Source organism: Cnephaeus nilssonii (genome assembly GCF_951640355.1).
Source record: "Cnephaeus nilssonii genome assembly, chromosome: 13".
Classification (NCBI taxonomy): domain Eukaryota; kingdom Metazoa; phylum Chordata; class Mammalia; order Chiroptera; family Vespertilionidae; genus Cnephaeus; species Cnephaeus nilssonii.
In genome coordinates this window covers 36358971-36381166 of record NC_137084.1, presented here as the reverse complement: position 1 = coordinate 36381166, position 22196 = coordinate 36358971, and the positions used below count along the sequence as shown (strand labels likewise).

Genomic DNA, 22196 nt, shown 5'->3' with positions numbered 1-22196 from the left:
AGGGTGTGTAATCCTCAGATGAGCAGACAGGATCAGAGGTAAAGTGGTTTGTTCAAGGTCTCAGAGCTGGGCAATAGCCAAGAGTAGTTTTCTGCCCACCATGAGCTAACTCAGCTCATAGCGGTTGGCATTCCTTGCTCCGTGGGAGACCAGCCTTATTCTGTGCTCATCTGGGGGTGGGGGCCGGCTTAGCCCCTCGGCTGCCCTGGGCTCAGAAAGCCATGGGAGGACAGGGATGGTTGTGCCCGCCAGGCAGTCCCAGGTGCTTTCTGTTCTCTTCTTAGGAGAGGACACAGCTGCCCTTTTTAGTGCCCCTGGTGGCCCTGAAGTGCTCAGGAGGCTTCAGTTCATTTCAGTTAAATTTTAAAAACTTGCCAGCCACGTTCCAGGGATTATTCTAGGAAATGGGGATGCAGAAGCGAACCAGGCAAACATGTATCACCCAGGATAACGAAGTGAACTTATTTTACTTCGTCGTAGGTGCTAAGGAAACAAAGTCAAGCGGGGAAGGGGGTGTGAGATGCCAGGGTGGGGTGGGGGTGGGGGTGGGGGTGGGGTTTTTTATATAGGATGACCAGAACAAGCCTCACCGAGAATGTGCCTTCGGAGCCCACGTGAGCTCATGAGGTCAAGGGCACTTTGCCATCGCTCAATCCTGTTTTGCAGACTTCCACCCTCCCCCACTGCCCCAGGAAGACCCTTACTGTACAGATGATGCTCCCCCCAACCTGGGCTACCTGGTCCGCATGCAGGGGGGCATCCTCTTCGTGTACGACGACGAGAAGATGCTGGAGCTCCAGGAGCCCCACAGCCTGCCCTACCCCGACCTGGAGACCTACACGGTGGACATGAGCCACATCCTGGCCCTCATCACTGATGGCCCCACGTAAGCCGGCTGCCCCCAGTCTGCCTCTCCTTGCGTGGGTGCTGTTCTGTAGGGAAGGGGCTGGGAAAAGCCATCTAGGTCACCCCTTTGCCCTGGGTTTTCTTGCACTTAAACCACCCCAGAAAGAGAGTGGTTTCCCCTCCACCCCGTGCCCTGTGGGTTTCTGCAACAGTTGTCCATCACAGGCTGGGGTATGAGAGTTGGTATTTCCTGTCCTGCATGCGTAGGTGTGAGCTTCTGTTTGCTGGTGGCCACCTGTGCGCCTGAGAATGGCTGTCACTCTTCTCCCCAGGCATGATGACTGCCGTGCACAGTCACAGCCCAGGGCATTCCTGTAGGTGGTGGAGGAGCAATCAAGGCTGTTGCTTCAGGCGTTGGGTTTTCTGTGTTTCTGGAGGGGAGAGTGCGGGGAGCCTGGGAACTTTGTGCCACGACCCCCATGATGCCTGTGGGCTTGGCTCTTGTTAACCTGGCAGGCTTTTGTCTTCTTGACTTCTTGGTGAGCACTTAAGCTAATCAACAATGGAAGTGCAGCATGACTGGACCCTGGGTGGCTGTGCTGGGTGTGCCCAGGCAGGACTAGGGGTCTCGGGGAGGGAGAGGGTGCTGGTCACCACTGAGGAACTTCTTTCTTGCCCTGCCTTTTGGGTTTTACTGGGAATGAGTGTGAGGCCAGTCTCCAAGGGAGGAGAGTGGGCCCGAGGGGGATGGGCGGGTGGCTCTTGATCCTTATTGATCTGAGGGCAGATAAGACCTGGAAGAGGGGAGGGACAGTTCCTGGGAGGCTCAACTCAGCCAAAGTGAGGAGCTTTGAGGGAAAGCCTTGGGAGAGAGGGGAAGAGGGTGAGGGTGTGTGCTCAGTGGCTGTCCTGTCTGGGAGGCTGTGAAGGTGAATCCTACTGGGGAGAGGGACTGCGTGAGATGATCTTTGAAATCCCTGGTGACCCAAGACACTCCTGCGCTCCTCTCTGGGGCTCATCTTGACTGACAGATGACCATGCTGTTCCTGGGGCCACAGACGCTCTTTATGAAAGTCTGAGTAATTGGATGCTAAAGGAGCTGCTGTTTGTGGGGGCACAAGGAAGCACGTGGCATGAACTGTGGCTGAAGGTTCTGTGTGGCTGTGGGCACAGGCATGTGGACAGGCATCTGGGCTAGGTGTGGGCTGGCAGCTGGCCTTGAGCAGTGGGCTCCCCCATTCACCCCTAATGGCTTTTTTCTGCCAGATTGTGGTGGCATCAGTCAGAGCAGAGATTTCTGTTCTAGTAACAGACATCTCTACATTCCTGCCCACAATGAAACCTCAGAGCTGAGAGGTCCTTGGGTCTCGGGTTGGGAGCAGGCCAAGGTGGGCAGGTCATGCCTGAGAGTTTGACTGTATTACCAATCTCCTAGGAAGAAGTTAAACCCCTTTCAAAGAATTAAAGGTGGCTGAGGATAGATGGGAGGAAAAGAAAAGGAAGCAGTCAAGGAGGGAGACTTTTATTGAGAATCCACTTCACATGCATAAACCAGTTTGACCCTCCCGTTAATCTTGGGCATTGCCAGCTTTTTACTTGTTCATGGGAAATAGAGGCTCAAGATCAGTTGCCTAAGCACATAGAGCTAGAAGTCAAAGAACCCGTATGAGGTTGCCAAGTCAGCTCTACTGCCCTGTATCAGCTGCTCATTTATTTCAGAGCACACGGATGTGCTTACACAGCTCCTTCAGCTGGGTCTGTAGAGAGCTGAACCTCATCCCTCCCCGCTCCATCCTGACATTTCCACTCGAGGGTCGGTCCCTGCAGACCCTGGAGGTCTCCAAACCAGAGAGCTCGATGAGACTTCTCAACTATGGTTTCTCTCCCTTTCCAACCTGCAGGAAAACATATTGTCACCGGCGATTGAACTTTCTGGAATCCAAGTTCAGCCTTCACGAGATGTTAAATGAGATGTCTGAGTTCAAAGAGTTGAAGAGTAACCCCCACCGAGACTTCTATAATGTGAGAAAGGTGCGTTCCTTGACCAGTGCTTAGACCCCTCTCCATTGCCTTCCAACCTACAGGGATGCCCTGAGCTGGTCTGGGGCTGGTCCCCTTGTGTGGCCTTCCGTGGCCAGAGCAGGTGATGTGTATGTGCGGAAGGAAGACCAGCGTGTTGCCTTCTGTGTGTCAGGCCATCATGCCCCAGATGGTTCTTGGTACCCATGTTGTATATCTGTCGGAATGTGTTCTCTTCCTTGGAAAATAGGCATGACCTGTTCGTTGGCCATGAGTTGAGGCCAGGTTATTTTTAAGGTAGAGGATGTATTAAATTCATCACGGAGAGAAAAGGCTGTTAAGACCTCTTTGGACTTGGGAATTTGAGATTTTGCTTCCTTTGGGATCAGGTGTATTTAAAGAAAAGTATGTGCTCCCTCTCTGCCCCTCCCCTAGAGTGGATGAGAGGGCTTGGCCTGGACTCAGGTGGTAAATGATCTCAATTTCTGGCTTTTCCATTTTCTTCCACTTAACTAATATACAGTGAAGCAAGGGAGTAGTGCTAAGCATGGGGCATTTGATGTTGAACAAGAGTCGCGACTCTTGTTCAACAAGAAGTTCTACAAGAAGTTCCAAGTATTGTGACAGGAGTGGCTTTTGGAAGAGGCTGGAACTGAGCTGACTTAGAGAGTAGGATTTAGCTAGGAAGAGGGTGGGTGGGGTAGGGGGATGAAGTGATGGCATTCCAGGCAGAGGTAACAACATATGCACATACCAGGAGGGAGAGAGTGGTCTTAAAGGAGAGAGACTCAGCTCTGTGTTGGCATAACTGCACACAGAGAAGTGTCGGGGAACTCAGGTGTCGGGGAGAGTAGTGGTGCGCTGTGGAGGGAGCGAGGCTGCAGAGGTGTGTGGGGTTCTGGATCATGCAGGGGCCTGTGGGTTTCTCAGAGGAAGCAGGGAGATGGCAGGGGTTTGGTAATGAGCTGGGGGAGAAGCTCATGGGGAAAGGTGGGGATTAAGCTGTCTGCCTGGAGAGGAATGGCCACACCTGAGTCACAGTAGAGTCCTCACCTCCATAGCGGCCTCTGTCCCAGATGGGACCTCTGGGACTGCCCCTCCCTGGGTCTGCTTCGATAAGGTAGGGGGGCCCAGGGAGGATATGGCTCCTCTGGGAAAGCCCAGCTCAGGTGGGCAGCACTCAGCAATGGGAGACGCAAGGCTTCCTCCGGGGAAGCCTCAGGGTCCTGTCTGTTAAGCATCATGGAGTCTGCCATGGACTCCCACTTGGATGGGATCCTTAAGAAATGAGAGTTTGGCTTCAGCTCCTGGGCTGTGAGGCTTCTGGAAGTGTTTGGGGGATTTCCAGACAGAGGTGAAAGGAGGTACATAGACACCACCTACCTGGCATTTTCACCTTCAAGCACCGTTTGTTCCTTCTCTGTGAACCTTAGGTGTTCATACAGATGGGTGCCTCCGTGTCTCTGCCAGCTCCTCTCAGCCCGGCCCAGATGCACCTACATGTCCAGCACCGGCCCAGATGAGTGTCCAAGCTCAATGCAGTCCTGCCCTCTGTATGCATATGCTCTGGGCCTGACTGCTTCCTGTTGCCTGGGGCCGAGGTGGCCTTGCTGGCAGCACTGGTTCCCACACTGTTGGTTTCTGAGGTGGGGCCCAGTGGGTATTCCTGGGCCAATCAGCTGCTCTATAGCCCGATGTGGGAGAGTCCCTGTGGGTCTGTGTTACATACCAGAGCCCATCCTCAGGGTTCCCCGTCTCTCTGGGGTTACCGAGCTGTCTGGACAGAGATGGCCTTGACCCCTGTGCTGTGGCACAGTCACCTGTTCTCTGGCCCCACAGTCACCCATAAATCCAGGTCTGCTCTGAGTTCAGCCCTGTGCCTGCCACTCCCCAGGCTATTTTATCTTACCCTGGAAGCATCTACTATGGGGGGAGAGCTGGCTTTCTGAAATCCAGGCTGGGCTGGGAGGGTGACCTCCATATTCCCGAGGTGGCTGGCAGTGTACTGGGGACATGCTAGGGCCGGGCTCTGAGGAGCTGTGCATGGCCATGATGTGGGCAGTGTTTGTGAAAGTACCTGCAACATTGCAGCAGGTCATGGGTTATGACATCATGAGGCCAGCAGCTGTGTAACTGAGACAGCTGGGTTCTGTTCAGAGCTAAGAATGAGAGGCTGAGTGTGTTTGCTGCTTAGGAGTTGGGTAGAATGAGGCCATACTCACTCTGCCTTAAGTGTCATATCAAGGGTAGCAAATAGGTTTCATCTTCTGTGCCAAACAACCAATGGGGAGTGGCTACCTCAGGCTGCTCCCAAAGCTTAGTGCAAAGAGTGCTGTAATTGATTATTGGTGTCCACCGTGGGTGTGGAATGGTCAGTGTTGGCTCAGGAGCCAGGTTTGGCCTGCCCTGTTTGGAAACTCTAATGTTTGTTTAGACCTGGGTGTTGTTAGATGAAAGAAGGAATGCATTTGGATCTTACGATGAATTGAAAACACTAACATCTTTTACTTGTTCCAAAAACAATTGTCTTGGAGATTTTGAAGTGTGGATGCTTCCTGGGTGGTCCAGTTGTTTTGCTCCCTCATCTTGTGACTCAGGGGGGTAAAGACAGACTGTACCCCCTGCAGTGTGTCCCTGGTAAGCTGGAGGACACGACCAGAAACCCCCGAATGTGCTGAGTCATGCTGAGGTGGTGGAACCCAGCTGTGTCTGGCCGGACTGAGCCAAGCTGACCTTCTTTTGTGCCTCCACATGAGCCCAGCTCAGCCCTAAGGTGTCTGAGCCTTTACACTGTGCTTTTGGTGCTCTGAATGGCTGCATTTCTCTGATGTCTAGTGGTCTGTCTTTCTGGATTAATGGCAGGAAGGGCCTTGATGAGTGAGTGATGTGGCCAACAACATGGGCTGCCTGGTATAATGCCCAGAGAGGTCAGTGGATCAAATGTCTGGTTTGGCATGGCTTGGAGATGCCCGGCCAGCGGGACAGCATTCCCAGGCCTGAGGTCAGCTGCCTCCTCACCCCAGCCCTGGCAGAGTGCCCAGTCAGCCACAGCAGTAACTGCAGAGTGTGGCGTGGCAGCCAGCTGCACTCTGGCCTGTGAGGTTGCTGCCACCCTCCTCACGAGCCTCCCTTAGGTTGTTTGGGCTCTTGGAAGGGGGACCAGGATGCCCACTGTGGTCTCAGGTTAGCCTCAGCTTAGCCCGGGCTCTGCTTCTTTGGGGCTGGCATCTGAATGGAAGGCTCAAGAGAGGTCAATGGGAAGAGTGGGATTTTGTGGGATAGTTGGTGGGCCTTGAGAATATATGAGGATATGGACATCATCAAAATCCTGGGAACCTATTATACCGGTTCATTTGTTTATTTGGCCATCCCCTGATTTAAGTAATACATTGTACCAGGCTCTGGAGGCTTACATGCATTGGACATGGTCCCTGTCCTGTTTAGTGAAGGAGGAGCCAGGAAAAGATTGGCGCGGATCAGAGGACATGTACAGTACAGGAGAGTCTGTGCCGGCTCCCCAGGTTGCGTAAGGGAGACTCAACAGCTGTGCTTAGGGGATCAGGACTAGCTTTCAAATGGAGGAGGTTTTAGGAAGTTTTCAGGTGGCTGAGATTGATGAGGAAAAAAGAAGGAATGCCAGGCTGAGGACACGCATGGGCAAAGATGTGGTGTGGAATAGCATGGTGCCAAGGGCATCTGGCAATGGTGGGGCGTGGCTGGAGCATAAAGCAGGGCCATGGCAGGGGAGAGGTAAGGCTTGATGGAAGCCTGGAATCCCAGGCTAAGGTGCTTGAGTTTAATCTTGAGGACACGAGGGGCATTGCTGTTTTGTTAACAGAAGTAGCCGGATCCAACCTGCAGCTTAAAAAGATTTCTAGGTCCTGGAAGGAGGTGAATTGGGCAGCAAGGCTGGAGGGAGACCAGTTCCAAAGTCTAGAGAAGAAGTGGGGAGCGGGCATCCAGGCATTGGTGGGGGCTCTGCGTGGCACACTGAGAGTTGAGGAGGCGGCCCGGCTCACGGGTTGGTGCGTGCCATGTTGCAGGTGGACACGCACATCCACGCGGCTGCCTGCATGAATCAGAAGCACTTGCTGCGCTTCATCAAGCACACGTACCAGACGGAGCCTGACAGAATCGTGGCCGAGAAGCAGGGCCAGAAGATCACCCTGCGGCAGGTGTTCGACAGCCTGCACATGGACCCTTACGACCTCACTGTGGATTCGCTGGACGTCCACGCGGTGAGTGAGCTTCCGCCCCCCGGGGCCTCAGGCAGACCCGGCTGGGGCGTCAGCCGCCTGAAAAGAAGCCATGGTTGTGCTTGGAGAGAGGCTGGCTGTGCAAGCAGCTCTTTCTCTTCTAGCCATGGCGACTGTGAGAGATAATGTGGCCTCAGAATAACTGGCTGGGAGTAGCCCTGGGCCAGGGGACAAGAGTATGCGACATGGAGTCAGGCAGGTCCCAGTTCTGTTTCCACTTCGGTCACTTAGCAGTTGTGTGCCCCTAAGCCACTCACTTAAGCTTTAATTTCCTGGCCTATAAGATGCTTAATGCAACATGCCTGTTGACATTTCAAAGTTATTAAAATGCTAAATGATGGTGCAGCTACATAGTAATGGAGTTTCCTCAGCAATTCCCCTCCTAAGTAGGTACCCAAAAGAACTGAAAGCAGAGACTAAATATATATACTTGCACATCAATGCGGCATTATTCACTATGCCCCAAAGGTAGAAGCAACCCAAGGATTCATCAATAAATAAATGAAAAAACAAAATGTGGTATATCCATATAATGGAATATTTTTCAGCCTTAAAAAAGAATAAAGTGCTGACATCTGCCATAATGTGGACGATCCTTGCAAACATTATGCTAAGTCAAAGAAGCCATATACAAAAGGACAAGTAGTGTATGATTTCACTCGTGTGAGGGACCTAGGATATGCAAATTCATCGAGACAGAAAGGAGAATAGAGATTGCTAGGGACCAAAAAAAAAAAAAGATTGCTAGGAAGCGGGGGAAGGGAGAATGGGGAGTTATTGTTTAACTAAAGGCCCTGTGCATGACATTCGTGCACTGGCGGGGTAAGGGGCCCTCAGCCTGGCCTGCTCCCTCTCGCAGTCCAGGACCCCTTGAGGGATGTCCGACTGCCGGCTTAGGCCTGCTCCCCGCAAGGGGTCCTTAGCACTGCCATGGAGGCGGGAGAGACTCCTGCCACCACTGCTGCGCTCGGCAGCCCTGAGCCCGGCTTCTGGCTGAGCGGCACTCCCCCTGTGGGAGTGCACTGACCACTAGGGGCAACTCCTGCGTTGTGCATCTGCCTCCTGGTCGTCAGTGTGCATCATAGCGACCGGTCAATCTGCCATACAGCCGATTTGCATATTAGACTTTTATTATATAGGATAGGTACAGAATTTCAGTTTTACAAGATGAAAAGAGTTCTGGAGATGGATGGTGGTGATGGTTGTACAACAATATGAATGTACTTAATACCACTGAACTGTACACTTAAAAATGGTTATGATGGTAAATTTTGTGTTATGTGTATTTTACCACAATAAAAAAGTCTGTTGAATAAACAAAACACTGAATGTGATAAGGTGGAGAAAGTGCCTTATGAAATTTAAGTAGTAATAGTACATACTGTATTTTTATTTTTTTAACATATATTTTCATTGACTTCAGAGAGGAAGGGAGAGGGAGAGAGAGAAAGAGATAGAAACATGCCCCCCACAAGGAATCGAGCTGCAACCCCAGCATGTGCCCTGACCGGGAATCAAACCGTGACTTCCTGGTTCATAGGTCAACACTCAGCCACTGAGCCACAACAATGGCCGGGCAGGGCATACTTTATTGATTGTTCAATAGTTTAGCATCCTCTGCTTACTCAGCCAGCCGTGCTTTTAGCCATAGCAGCTATGAGCACAATGCCCCTGGTCCTCCTTCACCAAGGGCCCCCCACAAAAAGACCCCAAGGCTGACAGAGTGAGGATGCATGGTCCTGGCCCCAGGACATTTTGATTTTATGCAAGAACTGACGGAGAAGACCTTTCAGTGTGGCCCTGTGTCAGACCACCTTGTAAAGGCCTGGAGAGGGGAATGGGTGTGGTGGCTGCAGAACAATGCGGTGAATCTGGCGGTGGCCCCCTCTCTCCAGGGCCGGCAGACATTCCACCGCTTCGACAAGTTCAACTCTAAATACAATCCCGTGGGGGCCAGTGAGCTGCGTGACCTGTATTTGAAAACGGAAAACTATTTGGGAGGAGAGTACTTTGCTCGGATGGTCAAGGTGAGTGGGCCCTCAGCCTCTCCAAGCCCTCCTCAGACACCTGCCAGCATCTGCCCTCAGAAGGGGGTTGCGTTTGGCCTCATTGTCATCTTCTCCTTCCCGAATCCCTGCCCACCCACCATCCAGCTCCGGCGAGCTCAGGTGCTCAGGGGCCCAGTGCTCTGGCCCCGGCTGTCGGCTCCGAGTGTGCACAGGCTGGTGCTGAATGTGTCCACCGCGTGGACTGTGGGCAGGAGGAGGGGAAGGGTGTCCACCCTGAGAGCACTCACAGCGTCCAGCCTTGCTGCCCTGTCTATTTGCAGCCTGAGCTTGGCTGGGAGCAGCTGAGCTCCATGGGGAGCCGTGTCTGCTGCCTGGCCTGGTTATGCTGTGATGGTGCAGACCCAAGGCCTTTCTCTCCAGGAAGGAGCCTCTGCTGAGGCGAGTGAGTACTTGCTTGGCAGCCAGGTGATGTAGATGAGGCCTCCCCAGCCTGGGAGCAGGTGGCTGAGGGAGCTGCAGGATCCAGCAGCCGGGGTGCTCGTGGCCTGACCTGAGCTCTTCTTGGTGCCCAGGAGGTGGCCCGGGAGCTGGAGGAGAGCAAGTACCAGTACTCAGAGCCGAGGCTCTCCATCTACGGCCGCAGTCCCGACGAGTGGCTCAACCTGGCCCACTGGTTCATCCAGCACAAGGTCTACTCTCCTAACATGCGCTGGATCATCCAGGTGCCCCGGATCTAGTAAGTGAGGCGGCCCCCGGTCTGCCTGTGCCCCCTGGAACCCCCCACCTGTCCCGCCTGGCCGCTGAGTCTGCACTATTGAGACCTGTTCCAGTGCCCACTTAGGCCTCTTCTCCCCAGGGGTTTTCCTGTAGGAAGGGGTGGTCAGCAGGGATGTCTTTGTGACACACTCTTACTCTTTAAAGAACGTGTGTGCAAATGCCTGGTGGGAACTGCTGCCTGTCTTCTCACTGCAGGATGCGGAGGTCCTTTTGGGTGAGCACCAGGGTGTGGGGCACCTGGTGGTGGCCTGCATTGCTGGCCCTCCCCTGGCTCTGACTCAGAGACCACCGCTGTCCTCTCCAGCTGTCTGGCTGATGTGGGGGGGTTCATGGCCCCTGGGTGGACTAGGGCCTGTGGTTTAGGGGAACTGAGCTGAGTGGCAGAGAGTTTGGATCACTGGGGAATAGGAAGACTCATCTCCTTGGTCACCCTGGATCCCTCCACCCTTCTCCCAGTGTGGCCTCTGGCTTGAGAAAGCTCTCAGAGGGACTTGGGTAGGTGCTGAGTTTGCCAGTGCTAGTAGTGCAGACGTTGCTGGGAGTTGGAGGGGAAGGGAAGGACCATGTTCAAGCCACATCTCTGCCTCCACTCAGCATGTTTTGTTTGAATGGGAAGTGACTGAGGCCGATCTCAGACAGGCCCAGGGGGCTGTTGGGTCCACCTTGATCATCGTCTTCGCTTTCCCCAGTGACATATTTAGGTCAAAGAAGCTGCTGCCAAGCTTCGGGAAGATGCTGGAGAACATCTTCCTGCCCCTTTTTGAGGCCACAATCAACCCCCAAGATCACCGAGAGCTTCACCTCTTCCTCAAATATGTAAGTGTGGGTGGTGCCCAGGCGACGTGCACGGAGGTGGAGAGAGGAGAGTATTCCCTGTGGGCCAATCAGGCTTCCCTTCTCAGGTCTGTCACTCCTGTGCCCAGGCCTGGGGTTGCCAGCCCCCCTAGGCCCCTCAGGGGCACCCTGGGGCTAGGGTGGGTGCTGGGGTGGGCAGCGCGGGGAAAGGCTGAGGAGTCAGTGCCTGGCCAGGTGGGGCTGCAAAGACTGGGTCCTGCCCCATTGGCACCAAGCAGCAGCCTCCGGCTTCTTTAGAGACGCAGGCATTTCAGCTCTCACCTTAAGCACACAAGCCCCACACAATGTATTTATCTTCCATGTCTGTTTAGTTCCATGCGAGAGGGAGAGAAGGGGCGTAGGAGACCTAACCAGAAAGGGCATAGTGGGGCAGGCGCTGGTCGCTTGCTCTGTGTGCCTGGCATAGAGGTAGCTGATGACAGTGAGAAGCAAGGTCAGTATCTGGTGGAGGTTCTGGGGAAGATCTCTGACAAAGAGGGAGGCAGGGGAGATTCCAGAGGGCTGGGGTCATGGGGTAGGGGTGGTTGAGTTTGTGAATGTGTGTGTGTGTGTGTGTGTGTGGTGGTGGTGGTGGTGGGGGGGGGGGGCCTACCAGGAAAGGGTTTGAATAAGCTGAGGGACATCATTGAATCTGTTTTAGACAAACACCATCCTGGCTGCTGTGTGGTGAGTGGCCTGGAACAGAAGGTGGCTGGAGGTGGGGGAAAGGGTCAAGATGAGTCAGGGGCCTGTCCCAGCAGTCAGGCAGACGGGGGCTTGAACGAGCCGTGCAGCTCCGTTACGGCTGCTGCCGGCTCCGGGGTCTGCACGTGACGCGACCCTGCTTCAGCCTCCTGGCTGCCCTACTTTACACCATGGTTGGTATTAATAATAAGAGTGTTATGTACTAGCCGTGTGTTGGACTCTGTGTTAATAATAAGCAGCATTATGTGCTTGCTGTGCGTCAGACCCTGTGCTAGCTGCTCTCCAGGGACTGTCCCATTTAATCCTCACACCAGCCCTACGAAGCTACTAGCTCCAGATTACAACACGAGGGGATAAAAACGAAAAAGTGGCAGAACTGGGATTCATATCCAGGTGCCTGACTCCCGAGCAGGGGTTGTTATCCCCATCCCAGATGGCCTCCTAAGTAAGAAAAGTGTGCGTATGCGGAAGGCAGGCCAGGACTCTGGGCAGCGTGCTGGGCATGGGTGTAGGTTGACAGGACCTGGGTGGAGCCTGAAGGTAGGCTCCAGGGAAAGGTCCAGGGGGCCTCCTGGTGCCTGGGGTTTTGGGGGGCTGGACAGTGTGCCTGTCAGGGGCCATTGCTGACAGTGGGGGAAGAGCAGACTTGAGCAGGAGGAGGAAGAGTTAAGGTTTGCATATATTTTGTGCTTGAGGCCTGTGGGAGGTCCAGTTCCAGGCCCTGCATCCGTTGGTACAGAGTTCAGTAGAGGGGCTGATGTTACCCCCATGCCTGGCCTTGAGAGTCCCGGTGAAGCTGGAGCTAGTGGGGACAGAGCAGAACTTGAGTCCTCCCCGGTCCCCCATGCCCGTCCAGGTCACGCCGAGAGCTATAGTGGGGCCTGTTCCTTTGACACATAGGGCTCTGTGACGGGGAAGATTCCGCCCACCCCCTCGTGGTCCCTTGCTCCTTTGGGAGAGGCTGGCAGACCCAGCTGGGGCCAGTGTGGAGCGAAGTGGGCAGTCTTTCAGGGGCCCTTCCTCGAGCTCCACTCGGGTTGAGTGTTAAGGAGGGACACGTGTTAGCAAAACTGCCCCAGATGCTGAGAGGCTGTGTCCTCACAGGTACATTTGTGGTCAGGGCCTGACCTCTGGGAGCAGGTGACTAGGAAGCCGGTGCCTAGGGTGGGGCCCCAGGGCATAGTCTGGGCCCCAGCGAGGTGTAACTGAAGTGGAGGTGGGAGTCTCCGGAGCTTCTCTGACCTGGCTCAGAGGGCAGCTCCTGGGGAAGAGGTGGTGCGGAGAGCCACCTCCTCCCAGAACGATGGCTCAGCCCTCCAAGGCGGCCGTGTTGGATGGGGCCCACCTTGGCCTGTTTGTGAAGCATCCCAGCTGTTTTTTCGTGACTACACCTGGGACATGCCCTTGGGCCCTCTCCACCGACAGCCCTGGAGTCCAGATGTTGAGCCCATTTAGGCTCAGAGCCTGTGGTCTCTGGCTAATCACCTTTGCTCTGGTTTGCTGGCAGCCCAGCCCCCCCTCACAGGGCCACTGAGTATTAAATCACTTGATGTGGGGTAAGTGTTTAAGCAGGGCCTCATGTATAGTAGGTGCATGGGACATGCTTGTCCCCTCCCCCCTGAGCTGCTGACCCTGCTGCTGATGGCAGGACTGCTGGCTACCCTGCAGCGCTGGCCTCCTCCTTGGCACAGCAGAGGGATGAGCAGTGGGTAAGCTGCCTCGCTGTTCACCTCGCCCGAGTGTCCCCTCGCCATCGCCGCCACCACACAGGGGCTTAGCACTCTCCAGTCTGGCCCTCTGGGTACCGTTGGAAGCCCTGGAGGAAAGATGATGGCATTGTGCCCACTCCCCATCCCTGGGGGCACTGTGCCTCAGGCTGGCCCTGGGGTCCCCAGCTGAGGCATGAACCTGAGAGGCCCGGCCTCCAAGGCCTCCTGCAGCTCATCTGCCTTGGCTTGATGTAGGGCCCCTCGTCCCACCCAGGTGACAGGGTTCGACAGTGTGGATGATGAGTCCAAGCACAGCGACCACATGTTCTCGGACAAGAGCCCCAACCCGGACATCTGGACCAGTGAGCAGAACCCGCCCTACAGCTACTACCTGTACTACATGTATGCCAACATCATGGTGCTCAACAACCTCCGCAGGTGGGTGAGCTGCCCTGCACCCACGGCCATTGGCCCTCACACTTCAAACCCAAGGACGTGCCCCAGCCTCCCACACAGGGCCAGGTACACAGGCAGTCACGCCCACTACAACAGACACAATCAATCATACATACCATGAGGCCAGACCCCAAGCCTGCACACACATGTGCACACACACACACACACACACACACACACACTTACATGTGTACCTGCCTGTACCTGATATGATACAGACATAGGACGTGCCAACACACATGCAAGTGTTCACACGTGCAATCATTCATGCAGCCAATTATTGCACCTGCTACATGACAGGCACTGGACACATTGTAGGGAACAAAGCAGACTAAGCCCATGCCCTCCCGGAGCCTATGCACCATGGTCTTACAGGCCAGGCTCCCACCGGGGCACACACGCAGATGAGGCACACATGGCAGGAGTCAGGCGCCCAGCGCACAGGACACTGAGCCGTCCATGCCCCTCTCTGCACCCCTCCCGCCCCTGCTGGGCATGGGGCCTCGCTGGTTTGTGGGGTGGAGGTTTTGAATGAGACTGATGGAAAGAACATGGCCTAGTGTTGGGTGGGGGCAGTCTGTGGGGGGAGCTTTTGGACACGGGGCTCTAGTTCTAGCTCTGTCACTGACCTGCTCAGTGGCTTATCTAATGTCTCACTCCACCTTCCGGGTTCTCTGGGTTTGTCCATTTGTGTAACAGAGAAGTTGGACTCAATGATTTCTCATGGCTTTTCCTGCTCTGAAGGTCTATGGATCTGGGCTACAGGCCCGGTGAAGAGGGGAGGGGAGGAGTGGATGGAGGACAGGGCAGTCTCCTTCTACCACTAGGCTCCCTCTGTTCCCCAGGGATAGCGTCTCTTGGCTCCGAGGCACCGGGCCTGGCCGCTGCATTTTCGGAGGGGCAGTTTCCAGGGTGCCCTGCGTCAGCTGGGTTACTGTCTCCCCTGGAGCAGGCCCTGAGCTAGGGGTGCAGGCCCAGCCTGTGGGGTCCTGCGCAGTGTGGACCAGGGGTCCTTGCTGACCAAGAGCCTGCCTCACTTGTTCTGCAGGGAACGAGGTCTGAGCACGTTCCTGTTCCGGCCTCACTGCGGCGAGGCTGGGTCCATCACCCACCTGGTGTCTGCTTTCCTGACTGCCGACAACATTTCCCACGGGCTGCTCCTCAAGAAGGTAACGAGCCATTCACTGACATCTGCCTTCAGCGACAGTCCTGCTCTGGGCTCCCCTGGGGAGGAGTGGGGTCTCCAGGCTCCTGTTTGCCCCTGGGAGCCTCTGGGCCTTTTTCTGGGCAGGGCTGTCTGTAGTCATTTTGGTTTCATATTTAATTGTGAAAGTGGTATTATAAATATAACACAATTTGGATTTCCAACAAATGGAGAAATGGGAAAAACCTCCACGCATATTGCTATTGCTTTAATAGAAACAGCCATTTATAGCTTTTTAGTTTTTCCTATTCTATTTTTTTTCTTCCAGAGCATATTTCTAAATGCTTATTATAATAACTAGGAGCCCGATGCATGAAGATTCGTGCTAGAATGGGCTTTCCTTTCCCTGGCTGCCGGCACCACCTCTCCACTCCGGCCCAGCCCTTTCCACTGAGGCCCTGGAGCCGCCTCTTTCTGCTCCAGCCCTGCCTTCCCATGCTGCCCAGAGGCCCTGAGAGACCGGGGGTGGGGTAGAATGCATCCGCCCCAGTCACTCGGCACCTGTGTATGCAAATTAACTGCCATCTTTGTTGGGTTAATGTGCATATCACTCCTGATTGGCTGGTGGTGTAGCGGAGCTACGGTCAATTTACATGTTTGTCTATTATTAGGTAAGATGAACAGAGGTTTTTGTTCCTTCTTTGTCCCTTAACTTTATTTAACAAGCATTTTTCTGTGCTGCAACATATGTATGCTCCTCATTGTAAAGGCTGTTGGATGGATGGCCTGCCATTTGGATGGTCCATCTTTGATTCAACCATCTCTAGTTGCTGGGCAGAGAACCAGCTTTTCGCTGGTGTAAATAATGCTCCCATGAACTCTGTGCATGTGGTCTGCTCCATAGCTTGGATTGCTTCCACAGGGACGATGTTTGCTCAAACTGCTCCCTTGCTGTGGTCCTGGGAGGTCTAATCACTTGTCACATTTCTGTGTGGGGTGGGTACTGTATCAAAGAAACCACTCTAGCCCAGTTAGGTCTGCCTCTTCCCATCTGCTGGAGTGTTTATAGCCTTAACCTGAATGTTTGCAGTCAAAGCAACAAAACCACCAAGTGGGGCATCCACTTGAGGTCAGCACCTGGGGAGGGGAGCTGAGTATGCAGGTTGGAGTCAGCTGGGGCATGCAGCTGCCCTGAGCTATGCCTCCACTTTGGAGGCAAGAGGGAGCACTTCCAACAGTGGTCAGGAGGGCAGACCCAGGGAGAGATGGGCATGTGATGTAGGAATGAGGTGAATGTTGAGTTCGGGGGAAAAGGAGGAGGGATGGAATGTCCTGGCTTTGGGGAACTCGGGCTTGGCTGGGGACTTGCACAGACACTGCTCAGACCCCTGGCTTCCACTGATGAGGCTTTTCCCCTCCCTTCCTCCCTTTCCACCCTTACCCTCCCCACCCTCCCTTCTCTGGCCCTTGTCACCTGAGTTTGGTGGTTCTTTTGCAGAGTCCGGTGTTGCAGTATCTCTACTACCTGGCTCAGATCCCCATTGCCATGTCTCCCCTTAGCAACAACAGTCTGTTCCTCGAATATTCCAAAAACCCTCTGAGGGAATTCCTGCACAAGGGGCTGCATGTTTCCCTCTCCACCGACGACCCCATGCAGTTCCACTACACAAAGGTGAGGACTTGAGGGGAGGCGAGGACTGCAGGTGTCCCAGCAGGCACTGGTCCTGGCCTGGCCTCCCACTGCAGCACCTGAGCGCACGGCTCAGTTCTGCTGTCAGGGTGAGGGCGGTGGCCCCGTGAAGACAGCAGGTCGGCTCCTGGTGAGGGAAGGAAGTGTTCTTCCAGGAGCCCTCTTTTGGGGTCTTTGAAATCTTGAAGGTACAATTTCATTTCCTTGCCTTTCTCTAGTTCCCCTTTCTTTGATTTACTAGCTCCGTGATGCTGGTAAAGTTACTTGATGTTCTGTAACTTATTCTTCTTCATGTGTAAAATAGGGAAACAATTGTCTCACATCTACCTATCAACGTAGTGTGAGGAGGCTTCATTAAGATGGTGAAGAGCCTAATAGAGCATCTGCATATAGTTTGTATTCAAAATGTTGGCTACCATTTTTCTTAATAATGCTATTATTGTTACACTTTGGATCTCTGGGGAAAGGGAAGAAGAAGGGAAAGGCGATGTCATGCATGGGGACCAGTCATGAGTGAGCCAAGCACATTTTGATGGAATTGATAAGACAGCCACCAATTAGTGAAAACAGAAGTCCCAGAGTCTTTTAGGACAGGCTCTCCAAGCTTTATACTCTCCAGAATTGAGGCCCTCAGAGAGCATGAGTTATATCTAGTGATAAACCTATTAAAGGTTAACATAAATACCTATTTTTATGAAAAATAACCGTATTTCCGAAAATAAAAAAAATACTGAGAATGGCCCTGTTTTACATTTTTGCAAATCTCTTTTAATGTCCGGTTTAATAGAAGACAGCTGGATTCTCATATCTGTTGTGATAAATTATTTCTACCAAAGTATAGGAAGAAAACCTTCCCCTTTCCAACTACATACTTTTGGAAAAGGGAGGACCTTTTAAAAGGCCTTGGGGACCCCCAGGGATCCTGGGACCACATCTTAAGAACCGCTGCTCTGAGACAGAGAGGCAGTGGGGTAATGGAAGGGCTTGGGTTAGTCAGACATTTCACATCCCAGAAGATAAGGTGATAGCACAGCCCAAACCCAAATCCTTTGGGGATTACACTGTCTCACCGCTGATACTGATCATTTCTCCTTCTTATTTAAGGTTCCATCTCTGCTCTTTGTAGTGATCTCAGATTACCTTTGACTTTTGGACAATCTTAAGGAAATGGTGTGTTAAATAAATAACAAAGCTATGAGCAGGTACTAAAGGAGTGCCTGACCTGGGAGACTGTCCCAGGAGAGCAGGCTGGTGTCCCCATGACCAGCACAGGGCTTCGGACATGTGCTGTTAACAAACACCTACGTAGGTGTTCTTTGATCTCTCCCTCCTTGGTAACCTGAAATTTCACACACAAAAAGATCTTGGGAGGACGTTGTTTGATTATCCAGGTAGCCAGTCATGAAAGGAAAATTAAATCGGCAACGTCTGATGTTTCTAGCTTTGGAAATCTGTGCAGCATTGAAATGGATATTCTGCCCTCTAATACCTTCACTTTTGGGGGACTCTAGGAAGCACTTATGGAAGAATATGCAATTGCTGCTCAAGTGTGGAAGCTGAGCACGTGTGACCTGTGTGAGATCGCCAGGAACAGCGTGCTGCAGAGCGGCCTCTCACATCAGGTACGGTGTGGCGGCGCTGTCCCTCCTGGCCTTTCAACCCCTGTACAGTGAATGCCTGTGGACCCGGTACTTTCTAGGCTCTGGGTTCAGTGATGAAGGGGACAGGCAGGGTCTCTGTCACATGTTCTAGGGGAGAACCCCAGGGAGGAGACTTTCGAATTTTCCTGGTTGCTCTGTCACCTTTTCCAGACCTCTACTCAAATGTCACCTCCTCAGAGGCCTTCCCTGACCACCCATTCTGCAACAGACACACTTACCTTTCTCTATCCATTCACTCTTTCCTTCATATTATTATTACGGATGTTGTAATATGTAGTTATGTGTTGTTCTGTCTTTTCCTCTGGAATGTAAGTTCCATTATAGCAGAAGCTTTTTGTTCAGCATTATATCCCTAGGCCTAGAATAGCCCCTGGCACACATAGGCCCTATTTTTTCACTAGAGTAGTACCTTGTTTGAATAAGAAACTCTAGGGATGGGACCTGGACATCAGTAGCTTTTTACAGCCTCTTAGGTGATTTTGACGTGCAGGATGGAGAACTATTGCTCTAGATGGTGTCCCAGGTCCCAGGTACCTCCTCTGGGTGATGTCGCTAGTACAGGAATAGGGCTGCATCGTTGCTGCTCTTTTGACGCTGATGGAGAGGAGTTAAAGGCTGCAGATTCAGTGTGTGCACTTGGTTCCTTGGACTGGCTCTCCCCTAACCCCCGACTGTCTGCCTTTGTCAGCTCTCAGGAGGGACTTCTTAAAGAGTCTTCACCTTGCCATTTTCCTCACCAGCAGGAATCGTTCCTTTCTGATCAAGGAAGGCATAGGCAGAGATGAAGGGAATGAATGTGGTTGTCAGGGTGACATCCCCGAGGACATGGGGGCCAGGAGGAAATTCGTAAGAGCCCCATGGGGAAAGATGCCCTGATGGGGGGACCTGCTTCAGGGGCACGTCTGATTTGGTGTGGCTGAATGCCAGAGCCGCCGTGTGGATAGAGAACGTGAATCTAAGGTGTACTGTTTGATTTGTATTTCTCTTGGGCCACAGGAAAAGCAGAAGTTTCTGGGACAAAATTATTATAAAGAAGGACCTGAAGGAAATGATATTCGAAAGACAAATGTTGCTCAGATCCGGATGGCATTCCGATACGAGACCTTATGCAACGAGCTCAGCTTCCTGTCTGATGCCATGAAATCAGAAGAGATCACAGCCCTGACCAAGTAGGTCTAGCACTGGACATGCATTTTAACTTTCTGGTTTAATTTCACGTCTGCTGTGATTAACAGTGGTCAAGATACCACACTAGGACTTTCCTCCCGGGAGAGGATGCCTCTGAAGAACCTTCAAACCTAGTGATTTTGGTTGCACTGTTCACTTTAAGACCTGACATGTCCACTTCTGTTAGTATTTCTGAGTAATAGGTGGTGACTGCTCCTTGGGGATCTGGGAGATAGACAGTTATCTGTACTCATTCCTAATTTTCCAAATATTTCTCTTCAAACCACTAGTGCTTGCATTGTTGGGGCCAGGATCTTCCATGGTTCAAGAGGCTACTGACATGGGGTCCGTGTGGTTTTCTGCCATAGTCCACTATAGGCCCTCCAGTCTTGGTGGTAGGTGGCTGCCTTAAACAAAATCAATTTCAAAGCTCCCTTTCATAAAGGAGCTACTTTGAGAGAATTAAAATATACAACTTCTGCCCTGGCCAGTGTGCTCAGTGGTTAGAGTGTCGGCTCCTGAACTGAAGGGTTGTGGGATCGATTCTGGTCAAGGGCATGTACCTGGGTTGCAGGTTCCTTGCTCCAAGCTGAGTGTGCAGGAGGCAACCAATTGATGTGTCTCTCTCACATCAATGTTTCTCTCCCCCACCCTCTGCCTTTTCTACTCTCTCTAAAATCAATGGGAAAAAATATCCTCGTATTAAAGCCCCCCCCCCCCCAAAAAAAATTTCTTTGCAATTTTGATGAATTTCTTAAACTATTTTATTTAGCCCTCCTCTCTCCTTTATACTTAGGAAGCCAACTGTGCACATTGAAACAGTCACTTCTGGTCTGTGTCTTGGTTTCCTCATCTGAAAAGTGAGGGTTTGGACTAGATGAGAGATTTCCAAATGGAGGTCTTGAATCCCCCTCCCAATTTCAGGGTGGGAAAGGGGAGGGGAGTGATGTTCTGGGTGTTGCTTTTGCTTCTCCATTGGGACTTCTACATATTTTCATTTGAAGTAAGGACTTTGAAAAGCACCAGACTAGATAATCTCTGTTCCCTTTTGGCTCTAATATTCTACGAATGATTGTAGTCCAATTATCATTTTACTTATGAAGAATTAGGGCCAGAGAAGTGAGATTTACTTAAGGTCACACAGCTAATAATAGGACTAGAACTAGCTTTCCCTACTCCTAATCCAGTCCTTTCTCCACTGTTCCACAAGGCCTCACAAAAGTTCTTTTATCACTGTAACCTGATGCATTTATTTTTCCTCCCTTACCTAACACACGGACTTTTCCCTAATATGTACATGGTCCCAGGGGACAGGTAGAAAGTATTTTTTAAGACCAGTCTGAATTTAAGCTTTACCAATGTACTCTTCATCTGTGTTACTTGTGCCTGGTACATAGTAGGTGCTCAATAAATGTATGTTGAATAAATGACTTTCTCTTTTGGCAACCTTTTAAGAATATGTGCTCCTAGTATACAAGCTGCTCAAGGACCTTCTTGTTTATTTCTGTGAGCAAATGCAGACTATGGGAAGTCCTGAATCATGAGATTGGAAGAACCCTATTTTTGCCTGTGAAAATGCTTATTTGACTTTAGATTTATTCTTGTCCTGTGACTTTATTTTATAATGCATGTCCCCTCCACTGGTCAACAGAACAATAAATGTAGTGTTTTCTTTTTAACTAGGTAAACATGTATGCTATCTTATCACTCATCAAGAAATTGAATGAAAACCCGGCATTATCTTAGGCATTTATTATTTTTGAAAAGCCCCCATTTATATATATTTGCCCTATCATTGCAAGCATTGTACAGTTTTTTTCATTGTCATTTCATCTGTTTCAAGTATTTGTTTGTAATTATTAAATAAAGTCTGTTAGGACTATGGCTCCATAATTTAAAACTATTTCAACTTAATATCATTTAAAGCAAATGTTTAAGTCTTTTACTGTAAGAAAAGACTGGGTATGAGGGAAAACTATCAATAACTACTAATTCATTTTTCACTAAGACTGAGACATGGATGACATTCACTAGGAAACAAAAAATTTTCAAACTGGAGCTCACTAGCCCAGAAAGTAAACCTTTGCTATCTTCCTCTCTAACTTCTTCCATGCACGTTCATTTCCCTTTCCACGGATATTACTGTCATCTGTTCAGCCAGCACTTATTGCAAAAATTTTACCTGTCCTGTAAACTTTTCAGACACCTTCCTTCTCCTATAGCACTTTGTACTTTTATTACATCATTGTATGTAACTGGCCTTTTCTTGGGGGAGGGGGTGTGAATCCGACTTTCTTTCACGTTTACAGCTGGAATCAAAGGTAATTGTATACTATCCCATGTTTTTAAAATAAGTTTTTGAGTATGTTATCTCTTACTCTAAAAGGCTCAACTTCACATTATGTGTTACTTTAAACTGCACTGCTAAAATTATCATTGTCGTTGCCTTTTGTCTCATAAAAACAAATCACAACTCCTAGGTTGGTATTTACCAAGGCCTGTCCTGGGCCTTCACTTCCTCATATCCTGGATTAAAGCAGAATCGCAAACCACCCCTCTGGCTTTTCACTTTACTTGTTTCTGAGTGCTGTGTAGGTGAAACAATATTCATCTTTTTCTGGATTTTTAGGCACAGCTTAAAGAGCTATGTTGATAATATACCTAAGTATTCTATACCTGAACAATGACTATTATAAAGAACAAGTGTAATACTACGCTGTGGTAAAAAAGGAGTTCTTACCATTTGCAACAGCGTGGATGGAACTGGAGAGCATTATGCTAAGCGAAATAAGCCAGTCAGAGAAAGATAATTATCACATGATCTCACTCATTTTTGGAATATAATGAACAACATAAACTGATGAACAAAAATAGATCCAGAGACAGAGAAACATCGATCAGACTATCAAACCTCAGAGGGAAA

General features: G+C 51.3%; 1 protein-coding gene across 6 annotated transcripts in view; it reads left to right on the top strand.

Annotated features, from left to right (window-relative positions):
- AMPD3 (adenosine monophosphate deaminase 3) overlaps positions 1 to 22154 on the top strand; it is a 46709-nt gene extending 24555 nt beyond the window's left edge. For all 6 annotated transcript variants that reach the window (XM_079787421.1, XM_079787422.1, XM_079787423.1 and 3 more), the window contains 11 exons: positions 667 to 886; positions 2748 to 2877; positions 6909 to 7103; positions 9017 to 9148; positions 9703 to 9866; positions 10597 to 10723; positions 13430 to 13593; positions 14660 to 14780; positions 16254 to 16427; positions 17957 to 18067; positions 19103 to 22154. In XM_079787421.1, coding sequence (XP_079643547.1) covers positions 667 to 886; positions 2748 to 2877; positions 6909 to 7103; positions 9017 to 9148; positions 9703 to 9866; positions 10597 to 10723; positions 13430 to 13593; positions 14660 to 14780; positions 16254 to 16427; positions 17957 to 18067; positions 19103 to 19279 — 1715 coding nt within the window. In that variant the 3' untranslated portion in view covers positions 19280 to 22154. The remainder of the gene's footprint in view (positions 1 to 666; positions 887 to 2747; positions 2878 to 6908; positions 7104 to 9016; positions 9149 to 9702; positions 9867 to 10596; positions 10724 to 13429; positions 13594 to 14659; positions 14781 to 16253; positions 16428 to 17956; positions 18068 to 19102) is intronic.
- Positions 22155 to 22196: the final 42 nt, after the last annotated feature.